This window comes from Zootermopsis nevadensis, unplaced genomic scaffold, assembly GCF_977971745.1.
Source record: "Zootermopsis nevadensis isolate Lab colony 2312 unplaced genomic scaffold, Znev_1.0 Znev_ptg000021l, whole genome shotgun sequence".
In the NCBI taxonomy this organism is placed as follows: Eukaryota; Metazoa; Arthropoda; class Insecta; order Blattodea; family Termopsidae; genus Zootermopsis; species Zootermopsis nevadensis.
Genome location: NW_028259153.1, coordinates 11,561,998 through 11,578,117, shown reverse-complemented (window position 1 = coordinate 11,578,117; position 16,120 = coordinate 11,561,998). Strand labels below are relative to the sequence as shown.

General features: G+C 37.6%; 1 protein-coding gene across 4 annotated transcripts in view; it reads right to left on the bottom strand.

The window, feature by feature from the left end:
- The window catches only part of loaf (low-density lipoprotein receptor domain containing lost and found), a 195,988-nt gene that overhangs the window by 25,969 nt on the left and 153,899 nt on the right, over positions 1-16,120 (bottom strand). For all 4 annotated transcript variants that reach the window (XR_015536271.1, XM_022058510.2, XM_022058507.2 and 1 more), the window contains exon 3: positions 8,404-8,548. Coding sequence is in view for 3 of the 4 variants with exons in the window: in XM_022058510.2 (XP_021914202.1) it covers positions 8,404-8,548 (145 nt within the window). In the remaining variant the exon portion in view is untranslated. The remainder of the gene's footprint in view (positions 1-8,403; positions 8,549-16,120) is intronic.

Here is a 16,120-nt window from a genome sequence, read left to right as displayed (position 1 = left end):
TTGACAACTTGCACACGTCACTGCGCATCACCTTCTGCGCAGATGCCCCAACCTAACCTAACCTAACCTAACCTAACTCAACCCTATAGCGGTAATCTGCGTCAGCTCAGCATGACGACCAGCGCACGAATTTTCGAAAAAACCATGGATGGTCGGAAATTGCTGAAATTTTGTATGGACGTTGTGCCACAGGTAAGCAATAAAATTTCATACTCTTTCGTGTCGCAACACTTGTAATAAATTCACACGAAGGTATCAAAGTCCCGAGGTGGAAGAAACGCGAAATTGGCCACGATCACCATCATCCGACTTTATCAACAAGGAATTACGCACAAAAACGTTTCTTTATGTTTTCTAACTGGTGCCTATACGTGCACAGATACGTCATAAGACTAAAAAATGCACATAATGGTTGTAGAAATATTTTTATGGCGAAGAAACTGATAGTGACTAGGGTTATGTAAGCGCGTTGTAGCTTCATACGTAAGGATTCGCGCACAGAAATCACAATACGTAAATAAGGGGATTAAAGTTGAATCCAAGCACATTCACGTGACGGAAAATAACAAAAACAACAAATAAATATGCAATATGAATTGCAAAGATAAAAAACCATTTCGGAAATTACGCAATTGTTCGTACGCATTGAATATAGCCTACAGATGGCAGCAAGTGTAAAAAGACTTTCCGAATCAGACTGGTGATGGCGTTCTGTTGCAGTCAGGTAAATCAATAACACTTCTACGTAGCGATTGGCCGACAGCAGAGCTCACAAATTTACAAACTCTAACGGAGAGAAAACTAAACAGAAAATGACGTGGTCCCATTCGATTGGCTTTCAAATACGTGAGATTCATGTCAGCCACGGAAGTGAAAGTCAGTCGTTATTGATTTTCGTCGAGAGGCAGTAGTGCAGTCTCCGTGATTCAATGTTTGCCTTGGAATTTAGCTAAGAGATATTCACCTTCTTAATTTCAAGCTTTCGGCGTTGGTACTCTAACAAATATGTTCATCGGGATAATTAGCAGCATTTATATCCTGCGATACATATTAAACTACTGTGTGCTTCTTACAGAGAAGACAAGAGGACGTTCTCCTTCCAGTGTCGTATGCAAGATGGAGTCCAGTAGAAAATTACACTTACGGTCTGATGTACGTGAATGTGTGAATTGCCGAGATGTGTCATTAAAATCCGTGAATTAACTTTCGACAATACACGTGTGCATAAAAGAGGCGAGAGTTTCTTATGGTGACAGCCAATAAATTCCAGATGTACCTGATTTACTGAAGTTGGACGTGTCTAAATGTGACGTGTGTGTGCATATGTATACATATATATTTCTGACAAGCCGGATCTTTGTAATATCTCGATACACATTAAAATAAAATTTTGTCATGTGTATTAATGATTTCTAAGCGTAAGCAGACTACAAATGCAATTCAACAACTACAATTGCCTAAAAACATACACAAGTGACGTAAGCTAATAGTCTTTGGACGTCAACAATAAGGTAACCAATATAAAATCTTTGAAGTGTAAAGCTATGGTAGTAACTCAAATAACAAGATTGTTCTATAGTGTGAGAACATTGGAATATTTTATTGTTTAATATCCCGCAATCGATATTAGAACTCATGCGATGCCTTACCACGGACAATTTGCATCAAGTCACTGCGCAACAACTTCGGCGCAGATGACCCATTAACCTAACCTAACTAAGCCAGAGCAACCGAACATGGGTATTCTGAGTCAGCTGAACATGGCGACCTGCGCACTAATTTTCGAAATAGACCATTCATGGTCGGAAATTGCTGAAATTTTGTATGGACGTCGTGCCACGTGTAAGTAATAAAAATTCATACACTTTCGCGCCACAACACTTGTAATAAGTTCACACGAATGCGTCAAAGTCGCGAGGTGGAAGAAACACGAAATTGGCCACGATCACCAACATCCACTAAATGATGAAGGAGTTATGCACTCTAAATATTTTAAAATACAATTTTAACATGTGTATTAATATTTCTTAAGCATAAGTAAACCTCAAATGCAATTAAACAAACATAGTTGCGGAAGAACATGCATAAGTGACGTGCACCAAGATTCTTTCGATGTCAACAAGAAGGAAAGAAATGTAAAATCTTTCAAGTGTAAACCTATGGTAGTGAACCAAACAAACGACTGTTCTATATTGTGAGAACATTGAAGTATTTGAGTGTTTAATATTCCACAATCGATAAGAGAACACGTATGATGCCACAACATAGACGATTTCCATCACGTCACTGCGCATCATCTTCAGCGCAGATGCCTCATTAACCTAACCTAACCTAACCTAACTAACACAACGCAACCCAACAGGGTTATTCTGCGTCAGCTGTACATGGCGTTCTGCGCACGAAATTTCGAAATAGACCAAGGATGGTCGGAAATTGCTGAAATTTTGAATGGGCGTCGTGCCACAGGTATGTAATAAAATTTCATACTTTCGTGTCACAACACTTGTACTAAATTCACAAGAAGGCATCAAAGTCGGGAGGTCAAAGAAACGCGTATTCCGTCACCATCTCCAATATCCGAATATTTTAACAAGGTCTTATACACTCGATATTTTTTTAAAAAGATTAACATGTGTATTAATGGTACTTAAGCGTAAGCAGACCACAAATTCAAGTCCTCTACTACAATTGCGTAGAATCAAGTTTAAGTGACGTGACACAAGTGTTTATCGAGGTCAACAAGAATGTAACCAATATAAAATTTTTGAGTTATAAAGCTATGGTAGTGGATCAAACAAAAGATTGTTCAATAATTTAAGAACATTGAAATATTTGGGTGTATAATTTCCCGCAAGTGACGTAAATTAAGAATAACAGTTAAATATCCAATATGAATTGCAAAGATCAAAAACGTTTTCGAAAGGTATGCAACTGTTCGTACGCATTGAAAGGACCGTACAGATGGCAGCATGTGTAAATAGTCTTACTGAATTAGACTGCTGATGGCGTGCTGTTGCAGTCAGATAAATCAATATCCCTTCTACGTTGCGATTGGCCGACATCAGGGCACACAAATACACGAACTCTATCGGAGAAAACACTAAACCGAAAATTACGTGGTTCGATTTTACGGATCTGTACATCACCTTTCACATACTTGAGATCGATGTCAGCCCCGAAAGTGAAAATCAGTCGATATTGATGTTTGTCGAGAGGCAGTGCAGTCTCCGTGATTCAATGTTAGATTTGAAATTCTTAAATTCAAGCTTTCGTACGTCGATACTTAAAACACATATGGCCATCGGGATAATTAGCAACATTTATTTCCTGCGATACATATGAAACTACTTCGTGCTTCGTGGAGTGAAGACGAGAGGAAGTTCTCCTTCCAGTGACGTATGCAAGATGGAGACAAGTAGATCTTTACACTTCAGACATGATTATGAATATTACTAGCGTAATATACCCGTATAAAGTTAACGGGAATAAAGTTTTTGGTTTGAACAGTAATATAATTTATTTAAAATCTCACTGAAGATACAAAATTTATGAACTGTCTTTATATACTATGTCAAAAATGAAAACATCTTCACTGCGGCTGAAGCCACATTCCTGCTTAACGCATCAACACGAAAACCGATCATCTGACTCAAAGACTCCGCCAGTCTCCACCACAGGCTCAACCATAGCCTCGTTTGCATTTCTTGCGTCCAGAGTCGCCACCGTCACAACTTATTTTCAATTTTCTTGCTCAAGAACGGAGCACCCGTAGACCTCAGATATGCGTGACGGACACTGGGTATTATATTAGACGTACAGTGTAAAGCAAACATAAGGAAGAACTTAGGCATAATTAGGCATCAAGCTATAAAAAGTATGGGAGGTGAAATAGAGCTCCGCGTCCCAGCCGCTTTAACCCCCACAACCTTTGGATGAGGCTGGGTAGACCCCACAGACGTTCTGGGCGTGGTGACGAAAAGAATTATTTCTGCTCCTGTCGGATATCGAACCCCGATAGTCCAGTCCGCATTCTAGTAGCTGCACTAACCGAGTTACAGCGGCTGACACTGTTGTTGTTGTTAAATCACAACTCAAAGTTCAACCTGGAGGCATCAGTGAGTGAAAAATATGGCCTAAATTATCTTAGATATTGAAATATGTTTGCACTAACTGAAAAGATGTATACGTCGTAAGTTCTAACCAAGATGACAAATTGAATTTCAGAGTCATGTTGTGGATCAAATTAAACTTCTATATTGTTTTCAGCCTACACACAATAAAATAGAAATAACCTTTTTATGTTTTATTTATTTCATGTCAGTATTTTTTAACCAAGATTTCTTCTTTGGCGTGTACGTCAATCTGGAGCAAGGGGAACAGCAGAAGCAGTGGTAGGTTGGAGGGGCGCGGGGAGACGACAAGAATAAAAAGAAGACCAACATGATGGAAGAGGAATAACTTTCTTTTACGTAATATTAGTAATTTTATTATTCAAAAAATAACCCCATAAGAACTCACTTTTCCCTACTTACTAGGCTCTGCACGTCTGAAAGAAGTAAACTACTGTTGTCTCCTTGTCTCAGTAATGGTAGTTACTGAAGGAAGCTTTTTGAACAGCTCACATCACTCCATTATACGACAATAATAGACCTGTCATTTGCAATAGCACACCGCGCTTACAATAAATCTACAACGGTATGATAGATCCAATTAGATACGTGATAAAGTGACATACAGACATGGTTATGCAATTTTCAGTGTTTAACAAGTTAGTGTTCTGTAAGAAACTAACAATTAATTACCATTTATCATTAATTAAATTCGGGTTATAGAACCGGAACGTTTTAAGAGGTCATATATTTTATATTATAACACGCATGATTATATTATTTATCACTTCAGAGTGGTCGCTTTATATGGTCGCCTAGAAACCAGACCAAAGACTGTGAAACGGAAGAAGAAGAGTTGAGTTACGAGAGGATTTTTATATAAACCGCTGTCTGTCCACACCCACTGCGTGGCAAGCCAGCAGCTGCTTCATGTAACATTATACCAACTAGGTCTCATTTTGTGCGTGTACCACAATTAATAAGCGGGTCAAGAGCAGGGTATACTACTCTGTTCGCTGTTGTTTTTTTGTTGTTGTCTTTTTTAAGTCTGAGAATTTAAATATTAAAATTCAAGTCATAATTCTTAGAACATAGTAGCCTACACATTCACGGACACTTTAAATGGTAACTCTATATTACAGACTGGAATAATATTTCAAAAATAATCCAGTATAGCTTATTCAATTTCTCTCGTCAGTTCATTTCTTGTAATCATTGTGCTACCCGTCAGAATTGCCACAGTCTAAAATATATTCACAGAGTACATTTGACATGATTATAAAATGGTGAAGATGAAACAAGATATAGCTTTCTCGACAGCAAGAATCGTCAGTAAGACGAGGGTACTTTACGACTACGAAGAATTTCCAGACATATGTTCAAAGCGTACGTTTTATTGAAAGTAATAAATTTAAATCCAGTGTCTTCATAAAATTTCGTAAATTTTTGATGTGTTATTTAAACGAACAAATTATCCAGATGTTTTGCTCTACTTCGTCTTTATCTGATATTTCTCTTCTCAGAAGTTCTTCACTAATTCGCTTTGCAATAATTTCCCCTAAAATTTTCCGACTCAGTGAGGCATGTAATTTTCAGTAACTCTGTCTCCTTCTGTAAAAATCAATATAGGGCCGTGTTGTACCGAGTTGTTCAGTCCTACGAAAACCTTCATTCTCAAACATTAACATCTTTAGTGAGATTTCAGGTTCTCACGACGGACATTATGAAGACGACTATTTACCGGGTTATTGCGCCGTATAATCCGGTAGACATTTATCAACATTTCTTGCTTGCTTTCCTGATTATGGAGGCAGCAAGCACCTCTTAAATGTCGATAGAGTTGCACTAAACTACACGGCACAGGCCAGAAGACAGCAATCTTCGTCTATTTCCTTAAATTACTAGTAAGAGAATACGTTCTTTAATTGAAGAAATATATAATTTAATAATGGATTTGTTGAAGGTATTATTAGTTCCAAAAAATACAAAAGAATAAGATGGAAAAAAACAAAGATTTTTTTTCTCTGAACCGTATATACACGAGAGGTTGAGAGCCGAACATTCGACATTATATTTCTGGCAAACAATTCCGAACATTAGTTCAATAAATCATTTCCCAAACACGATTTCACCATAACTGCGATACTACTACACCAATGTCGCATTCCAGTGGTTAGCCCCGTGTTCTAATCTCCGCCGGCCCGGAAAAATGCTCTCCTTACTGAAGTTTCGTTGCGGCTTCTATTCAATCTCCTTATGCAAAAGCTGTATAGCGCCTTAAATTAGGCCACGACCGCTTCCTTCCACATCCTTTCGAGTTCATTATTCGATGTTCTTTCCTCATTCGACGTCATGTTATCTGAGCTACTGACAGCGACGTTAAATAAACCATAAATAAATATATAAAACCTCGTCAGTTACTTACATAATCAGTCAATCAATGAACTACTCATTGGAAAGTATGTTAGCAAGTACAGTGCGATCAAATGGTTAATTTTACTGGCAAATAGCATGGCATTGCAATATTGAGGCAGACGTTTTAACTTCTATTCACTATTCTGTTCTGCTCACCCCACTCTATTGCCAGTACTGATGTCTCACACCTAAATAATAATGTTCTGATCCCATACAATTGCGCTGTACTGAATGTAGTAACGTGATACTCCGATATCAATTGGCTTTTAGTCGGATATTACGTGATGTGATTGGACAGTGGCATACAAATGCGTGCAATTTTCGTTAAACAAATATCAGTAATACCATCAACAAAAGCATCTTGTACTGTCCACAGAAAGGCATTTGTTATTCTGTTCATAATAATGTCAAATTGAATATAATAGAATTAAATGTAACGAAATGTTTTCATAAAGAATCATTCAAATTTAATTCCCTGTAACTTAAAAAACTTTTCTGGTTACTGGGAGGCGAGTTCTAAAACTTTGTACGCCGTTCATGAGCAGCAACTTCTCCGACACGTAAGTGAGACCTGTTGTCTGAACATCGAGTTGCAGGCGTCCCGACATTCATCGCTTAGGACAGGAGTACGCAATTATTTCCTCGCGGAACGGACAGGTGCAAATGAAAGTGACAGCAGACTGGAGAATTTCGCAATAAGACTGTGCAGTTTAAAACTCTGAAATAATTGTCAGTTACTGACTGAACCCACATCGAAATTTCGAATTATTAATGAGCAAATAAGCGTTTCGTACACATGGGTCTCACAGTACAGCCGAATATTACGCAAGATAAATATATTGTGGAACTGAAATTATGAGAATAATAATTTATTAAAATGTTTGTTTTTTGCTCATGCCGAAAATGACCATTATCCTACATAATTTCCAAATTAATAATTCTAGGGATTGTTCTATACAGTTATGAGTTTTTATACCTAACTTTGAAGAAAGATAAAAAGAAGAGTCCTGAGGAATCTATTTGGATATACGGCTCAGAATAATACTGTGGGAAATTTAGCACATTAGCCTCTGTAAGTCGGAACTTTGCGATTTACACAAACGATCGAGTACGACATAATTAGAATAGTGACATAAAGGAGACAACTATGGGGAGACAAGTAATAAGATTTTTGTCTAGAAACTTCATGGAAAACATCCAGTTTGTAGCCTGAAAATCAGACGAATAACGACTTACGACGGATTACAACAAAGTAGGCTGTGTTGTGAGGGGGGAGGGGGTGGCTGCAACTACGTCAGAATTGTGACCACTGATGGGTTTTGGTACAAGTGCTCTTGAATCGGGTCTTCCGTCACTGTTAGCCTAGCCACTCACACACACACACACACAGCCACGAGATACTTGCATATCTATGAAGCTATGTTAATTCACGTTTCATTTAATTAAACTGTTCATTCTATAAACGGTACACATTAAATTCCTGTAAGCGGGAGGTCCAACAGTTCAGTGACATCACAGAAGTTCAAGACTTCTTTCTAAAAGATCATGTTTACGCAGAGCATGCCGTACTTACTGCCAATCATGTGGTATAGTGGATCGCGGGCATCTAGTTAAAATAGCGTAGTCTACGTGGTTTAATATAATTTAAGATAATTTCTTGGAAAACTTCAAAAATATTTATGTTTATTGCATTAATAGTAAGATATAATTGCAGCACTTTCGGGGCGGGAGGGTAATAAATGTTTGTAAATACTGAAGGCACACCTTTAAAACAAAAAGTGTACTTTCCATCAATAGTACTATAAAAACGCAAAAGAATGAGACATTTTAAGGCTACATAAAGGACAAAAAGAAATATAATGGCAATGCATGTACTTACTTTTGTCTTTGAATGCTGTGATAACGAGTTTGAAACCGTTCGACTCCGTTCCCCAACCGTCTGTGACGTATTTTAGCGTCACAAAATTGGTCCTAGTATAGATGGCACCCACTGTTTGCTTGGTGTTTCGACAGGAAAGGTCCGACTGTAACACAGAAGGAGATTCCTTGTTAGTTTCTGCATCTGTAATTTTAGGGTTCTGAAGAATGTCGTCAAGCGAAGGAAATTTATCATACGACTTAACCAACTGCGTAGTAGTTAAATGTTTATTGTATTTTCGTGTTTTACACGTTTTTAATAAAGTATGTCATAAGTCCACTACTTTCTATTTAATCATAATAAATAATTTCGGTTGGGCTATAACCCATTCTTGCACCGCTTCTCTCCAAAGACCTACTGCTTTCAGACTATAAACTAATGACGATGGTAACACCACAGGCTACAACAATTCAAATCTAACTGACAATCAGTTTTATTCACAGTCCGCGTTAAAGTGAGTTCTCTTGTACAAAGATTTACTCTGCGGAATCCAGAATATATGTTCGAAGTGCTTTAAGTGAGATCCGGTCTCAAGGCGCCCTAATTCTCGTGGAACAAGACATGTTTTCACAGCTGAGAGATTACTCGAACGTGGATAGAAGCAGGGGACAGATATCTCCTGTAACGAACGGCAGTACATCTCAGTGCGTGAGCGTAGGAATCTGTTTTATACGTGCGCCACCAGGGGCTCCGCACTCTGAGATGTGTCACGCGGAAGAGCTTCTGGGACTGAAACTAGGAAATCCTACTTGCTGTCCCTACAGTGATTTGGGGAGATCAGAGATTTGTATCATATAGCCAGAAGTTCGAATGCGCCCGTGCGGGGGCGCAAACACCAGTAGGTTTATGCACGGCTAATACGATGTTGGTTATTTATGAATACAAGATGCGGAAGTGGACAGTAAAAGAATCTTCTGGATATGATCGATGTCCGTTTGCTTCTGTTGAGAGATAATTATGGCTCAAATTCTACTATTCATAAATCTACCCATGGACTATGGTTTGAGCCATTTCAATCCAATCTATACCCTCACTTATTTAATGTAATTGTTTATTAACGCGTTTTCAATACCTAGGTCTACCAAACTTTCTCCTCCATTTACGTTTCCCGCCTAAAATGTTGTAAATAGTTCTAGTTATCTCAAGCGTGCCACATGCTCAGTCCATTTAATACACTGCAATTTGATGATCTTAATGGTCTTAGGTAAAGAGTTGAAGCAAAAGAAAAATACTGCGACTGTAAATGTGGTTTTGGAATTTTAAAAGAGGTACAGTTATAAATTTATAATGTCTTCGCCTCTAATAATGAGATGTTGTCATTAATTTGAAACGCTCATCCAGCACTCTAATGAAAAGTTTATACTGTCCACGCCATGACAAAGGTAATGTCGCGTTTTACTGCGGTGAGTATAACAACCAGAGACCTGAAAGAAAATCCCCCGTCAATGGTCTTTATCACCCAAAGTGTCTTCCTTAATTTTATGCCCCAAGGGAGAGATGTGTTCTATACCCTACAAGCCCATAAAATATGTACAATTTAAAAGTTCAAATACATAAAACGTTCTGATGATACATACGAAGTACTTCTACTTCCAAGAAACTTCAGATATTCCAATAGAAAATTATTTTGGGGAAAAAGCATCAAGCAGCAATAAAGACATATTTTACTTTGACTGTAACACTTACGAAGCATTTTAATGGGCAAAACATTTATCTACAAACCACATAAGAAATTGGCATAAGATGTTCGAGTCCAATGCAGAGAAATTTCTCGTTTTGCCACTATGTCCATATCAGTTTTGGGGTCCTCTCAGATTTCCTTCAGCCTACTGCTGCTCCATCCTACTTCTTTCGAAATATTCTTTTCAGCACCTTGTTATTAAGCATCCTCTATGAACGTTATTCACATTCGCAGATTAAACAACAGGATGTTAGCCGACATCCTCTTTTATGGCACGTTACTAGAGACCTCAGACTTTGACGAAGGCGGATTTGTAAACACGCTAATGAACCTTCCAACTCCATAAAACGGGTATTATTTATTGACTAGCTAAGTATTATTATCTCCTGAGGAGGGATGCTTCTCTATGGAGTTTAATACAGCGTTCTGTAAGATGACGTTTTCACATAACAGTATGATTATATTTTCATTTCGTCTCTTGGTAAATGTACTTCGAGAAAGATATAAGAGAAAATAAATATTGCATTGACATCCCCCATTTCAACAAATCCTATGTATTATTTACTTAAGTTGTTTTTAAAATACGTGATAAAAGTTCCACATCTCTAGATGCACGCCTTTCGCACGGGACGTTACATGTCTTCGTCCCAGTATTCAGAATATTCGCTGTCATCGCCCCATCAGCATCAGCCACTGTGGATGCTTCTCCGTCTCAGCTATTGAAATATGAACACCTCTGGGAAGAAACGTGGCGAAAGAGTCGGGATATGGAAGGGGAATTCTCTTTTCACTTTTCTTTATTTCTCGGTCCAGTGGAGTCCCGGTAAAGGTTATCTGGAGCGGAGACGACGACAGGCTCCCGAGGGGATCAACTATTCGTCCTGCAGCGCCATCTTGCGTTCATGTCACTGTCAGAACGAGGCAGCGGAGAGCCAGAAAATAGGCTACAGTTTACCCCATTTAATACGAATTCTAACAGCGCCTCAAATGAGCCGACAGCGGAGTTAGCGGTTCTTTAAGCCTCTGTGTTAATGCAAACAGTGAAACATTTCTTTTAACGCAGCAAAATTGATTTGTGAAGGAAGTAGCTACTTAACCCTTTAAATCAGACGCTCGTCTATTTCCTCGATTTTAAGAAGCAATCGATTGTAAGACGCATCCTTGATTTAATGACAGGTTTTCAAGAAAAAAGACGCTATATCGATTCTTAAACGCCATCAAATGTAAGACGGACCCCAATTTCAGAAATTTTTAAAATGTGAAAAATGTCTTAAAAGCGAATGCATTAATATTTCAGGATTCAGTCCGTACCGCAAAGAAAACACTACACTTCACTATTACAAAGATCAACTGGTTAATGCTGTTTAAGGAAATAATCGCTGTTTACGTTAAGAATCACACACGAAAACAAAATACAGAGTTACTGACTGTTAAATCAGGTGGTACATGTAGTTACAACTGGGTTTTAAAGCTTTATAATAAAACGGTGAATTCGGGGGAGTTCTTGTCTTCAGTTAATTTTTGCGGCCCGATACGTAAGTTTCGCTTAGCTTTAAAATTCCTTACTGTGATTTTACCGCGGTACCACGGCAGCAAGTGATGGAAAATATAGTAATCCCCCACAAACCTTAATGTTTGACATTGAGTCGGTTTTGCTGTAGATCAGGCGTATACTCTCTAGGCTAAAAACATCGTGCCTGTTCCTAGACATCAGACCTATCACAGACCTATTGATTTCTTACACTCCGATCGAAAAACGCACGTGACTGGTGCCTGACTGAATGGTTTGTTTTGCATGCGAGGTCACCAAATTTCGGAAAGAGTAGTTTAGTTCTTAGAATCTACATTTAACAAATAATAGAACGTTTATTTAATCCATCGTACTGGATTACCATCCATCCACGCAGCGCCTACCAGGCATAATTATTCACTCAGTAGTGATATGAGTAATATTATTAAGACTTTAAATTAACTAACAATACTTAAAAATATCTCATTATCTTCAACGCGCAGTCAAAAGGATATTAACAAAAATAAAGTTTTAAAACATTTGAATGATACAACGTTCGGATTAAAGCTCGGAGTGTTACTGTTTTTACACCGAAGGCCCCAGGAGAAAGAACAACATAACACTTTTGAAAAGCATTAACCCTCACAGCGCTGACTGCATGAAGACAAGCTGCAACACAAACATTTTTTCCACCCAGGCGACAAAAGCAGAATCTTCACTTTCGGGAAAGCTCAAACACGCCTTCCAAGCGGAGCATTACATGTTTTCTGCATTGAATCTCTTTTCTTCCTTATTCTTTATCGTACACTATGTTATAGAAGCTGCAGGATATTATCTGGTAGCCACAGAACTAGCACATAAAACGAGAGGTGGGGAAATGATGGCTTATTTTAGTTTACCTTAAAAAATCACGCTGATAACAACAAAAACATTGCCCGGAACAAACATTACAAATTTTCCGTCGTTTGCACCTGTTGGTTTCCACTTAACATGGCTACTCCATTGTTAGAATGGACTCAAAAACAACATCCATCTGTGAACCGAATTGTGTTGCCAGAAGCTATGAACCTAATTACAATTCTCCGAAGGATGTGTTGCAGTGCAGTATGGCTGTAAGGTTAGGCATACCGCATTAAACATTGGAAATGAGTTTCTGGAAACCAGAGCGCTAACTAAGCGTTAAGCAGGGTCGTTTTAGTATAGTACTTATGAAGATGCGTTCCTAAAATAATAATTTACTGTCCATTTTTAAAATATTAAGGCTTCAACAGGTTACTGACACTATATCACAGACACCAAACAAATTTCTTAAATATAAATAAAATGACTCAATACTGTTACAATTATTTTTAACCACATACAGGAATATCAATGTTTTCCAAATAAAATGTAATACGTTAAGACGGGACTTGTAAAAGATGCCCAACAGCCTCGTGAGTGAACACTACTAACTTTAAGCAGTGACGTCACATCATAAAGAGGCTATTTATTATTGCTAGATGAAAATTGTTCCGAAAGTAAAGACGGTATAACGAATTGGCTTTGTAAGGGACACGGTAAAACTTATCTGCATGAAATAGGAAAGTCTGCGAATGGACAAAGCTTCATAGGAAGACAGTGAAGAGTCTTATTGGTCATGTGCATTCTGAGAGGCAAGGATTGTAAAAATAAGTGTAAGAAGATAACTATAAGCTTATCTCCGGGAAGTCACGGCCAGAAGCAATGAAAAGAATGGCTTACGACATAATGGAATCAGTTACATTCTGATAGTGTCAGGTAACTTATGTTCCGTGGGACCAAATGCACTGAAAAGCAGGATGATTATTCTTACCGTTCGACATCTTCTACCTCTGTTAACCGCTATAATGAACACGTTGGTGGCCAGCCGGTACCGTCCCTTTCACTCATAATGTGACGTAGCTCAGGCTCGCAGATATTTTGTGTCGAGTATACGCAGAAGAGATAAGATAATTTATGATTAACTGCCATGTAATTTTTCTTAAACAAATTAGATTGCCTTTACTTTAAATTTGCCTTCGTATATAAAGTAACTGCAAGCATGGCACTAAATAAACTTGAGTAGTATGACTTTCCAATATACAAAAAATATATAAAGTCGAAACGTTTTAATTTATCTATAAGACAATAAATACGTGGTACCATTCTAAGATCGATATATCTTCGTTCATGGTTTTTACAAAGGTGACATTTATTTTACAGGCCTTGTTAATGTAAATATTCCGAAACTGACTGTGAAACTTTATTTTTACAACTTGTCAAACTTCGAAAGAGTTGTCTGTACAAATACGCCAAGTTTCACGTGTCCTTAGAACTCAAAAGTCACATTTGATGGAAAAGTTAGAGAGAAGTTCATGTAACAAACAGCCTCTATCATTATAGGCGACATTTAGTGTACACAGGAACCAAAAGATGGAAAGAGTTTTTCAACATGATTTCTGAAGGAGCAGCTTTTAAACAGGAAAGAATAACTTTCAGCAAATATTCCAATTTCCTGGAAGTTATAGGCAATAAACTGTAGATACGAGGTATGATAACTAAATAAATAAATAAATATATTTGTGCAGAAAGAGGAGACAGTAATAAGTCGGAGCGTGTTGGATCATGCGACACCATGAAAGAGCCATTTTTATAAAGCACTCGTTAAAATACCTTTTCTTCTGTGAATGCATCAAGCGTTTCTCTCGAGCTGTGTTTTGTTCTTATATATATATATATATATATATATATATATATATATATATATATATATATGCCCTATATGAGAGAAAACAAAATGTCTTCAGATATTTCGGAAATGCAGTTGAAAACTCCGTCATTCTTGACAAACAAAGGCTGCTGATGAGATCTGGGTCTCGCAATGGCACCATTAAACAAAAAGGCAAAGCCTCGAACGGAAAAGAGCATCCGAGACCCAGAAAGACACGCAATGTTATCAAATATGTGTATTGCTAAGAAATGAAGGTCATTACATAACAGAACCACGGATTTAAGAAAAATCACGGCAACCATTTTAGCTAGTTAATGTAAAATGTTTTAGAGAATAATCTTTCATGTTTAACTACACGTCTCTTGCTTTAAAACTTTCAATTATGCGTGTAATGCCGCGACATTCTTAAATTTAGTTTTGCCATTTACATAAAGCTAGTCCTACTTTATGAATATAAAGTCAAATAATATTTCCTTATTTTCATTCCTGAGAAATAACACTTCCAAATTTTAACAGAAATGCTCAGATTTTTTCTTTTTGAAATTACAGTATAAACCGTGCAGGTAAAATCTGTGTTCCCACCCTGACAATTTATATTCCTCTTGTAAATGGTTGCATTCAGAAATCTTTGCCATTAAACAGACTAGTAGGCTTTCTTGCTCAATCCTTATGTTTATAAAGTCGGATGTAGAACGGAATCTCACCTCGTTGCACAATCCACGAAACAACCCGTCTAGTTAAAGCTCTCATTAGTGGATACCCACAGCATATCATCCGTTCATTCCTGGGAACGAACGTACGTATGTTTGCTTGAAGAGAGAGAACCCTCTGTTCATTACGTATACACAAACATACAGTAAGGATGCAATCGGGAAGTAAAAACCTTTCTCTAAACCCTACAGGCCCACACGTACAATTTTCTGTTAACGAATAGAGATGATGATAATTGTAATCAAAATGTGCGCATGTGTGTCTACGCCTTCTTTGTTAAATATGTAAATTAAAACACAGGACTTTGTGGTCTATGGTCGAATGTCTTCACATAAAGAAAGGCAGCAGAATGAACATTTCAATCCCTACATTCAAGGCAACTAAATGCAGGAAAAATAAACTCAAACCTCAAATAGAATCCTTTATTTATGGTCTCTCAGCTGTGATTCAAAATGACTGAATTTACATATGATGGACGCAAACTTCAAAAATTTGAATGAACATTTTAGATAATGAAAGAAGTAGGCCACGAGCTACTGAAAGGAACCAAATCATGTGAGACGTGAGGATTTCACGGTGGCGATGATAAAGTTCTTTGGCTTTCAGCGCCGTGTAGACTCATAGGTAAATGTCATGTTCAACCCTGAAGATGGAGACAGAATGATTGTGATTGATGATAATGATGATGATGCTGTTCATATCAGTTAGAAAATTGGTATCACGCCTTCTACTTTCCAGAACTACAAAAGTCAGAATATACAAAATAATTTTGACACTTGTTTCGAATGGATGAAAATGTGGGTAAAATATTTAAATCTAAGAAGTACAAAGTAAGTGAGCAATCTAAATAACTGCAAATGATGAGACTCAAAAGGTCATACAGAACAGATAGGACAGTAACATAAAGGAAGCTACGATGGGTTGGGCATGTAACTAAAAAGGCGGATAATACAAAAAATGCCCGATTATACCACCTTCGGTCGTTTAGGAACGCTCCATTTTATCGACAGTTATCGACTCAGCGTTTAGCGGAATGAATTACACTCAC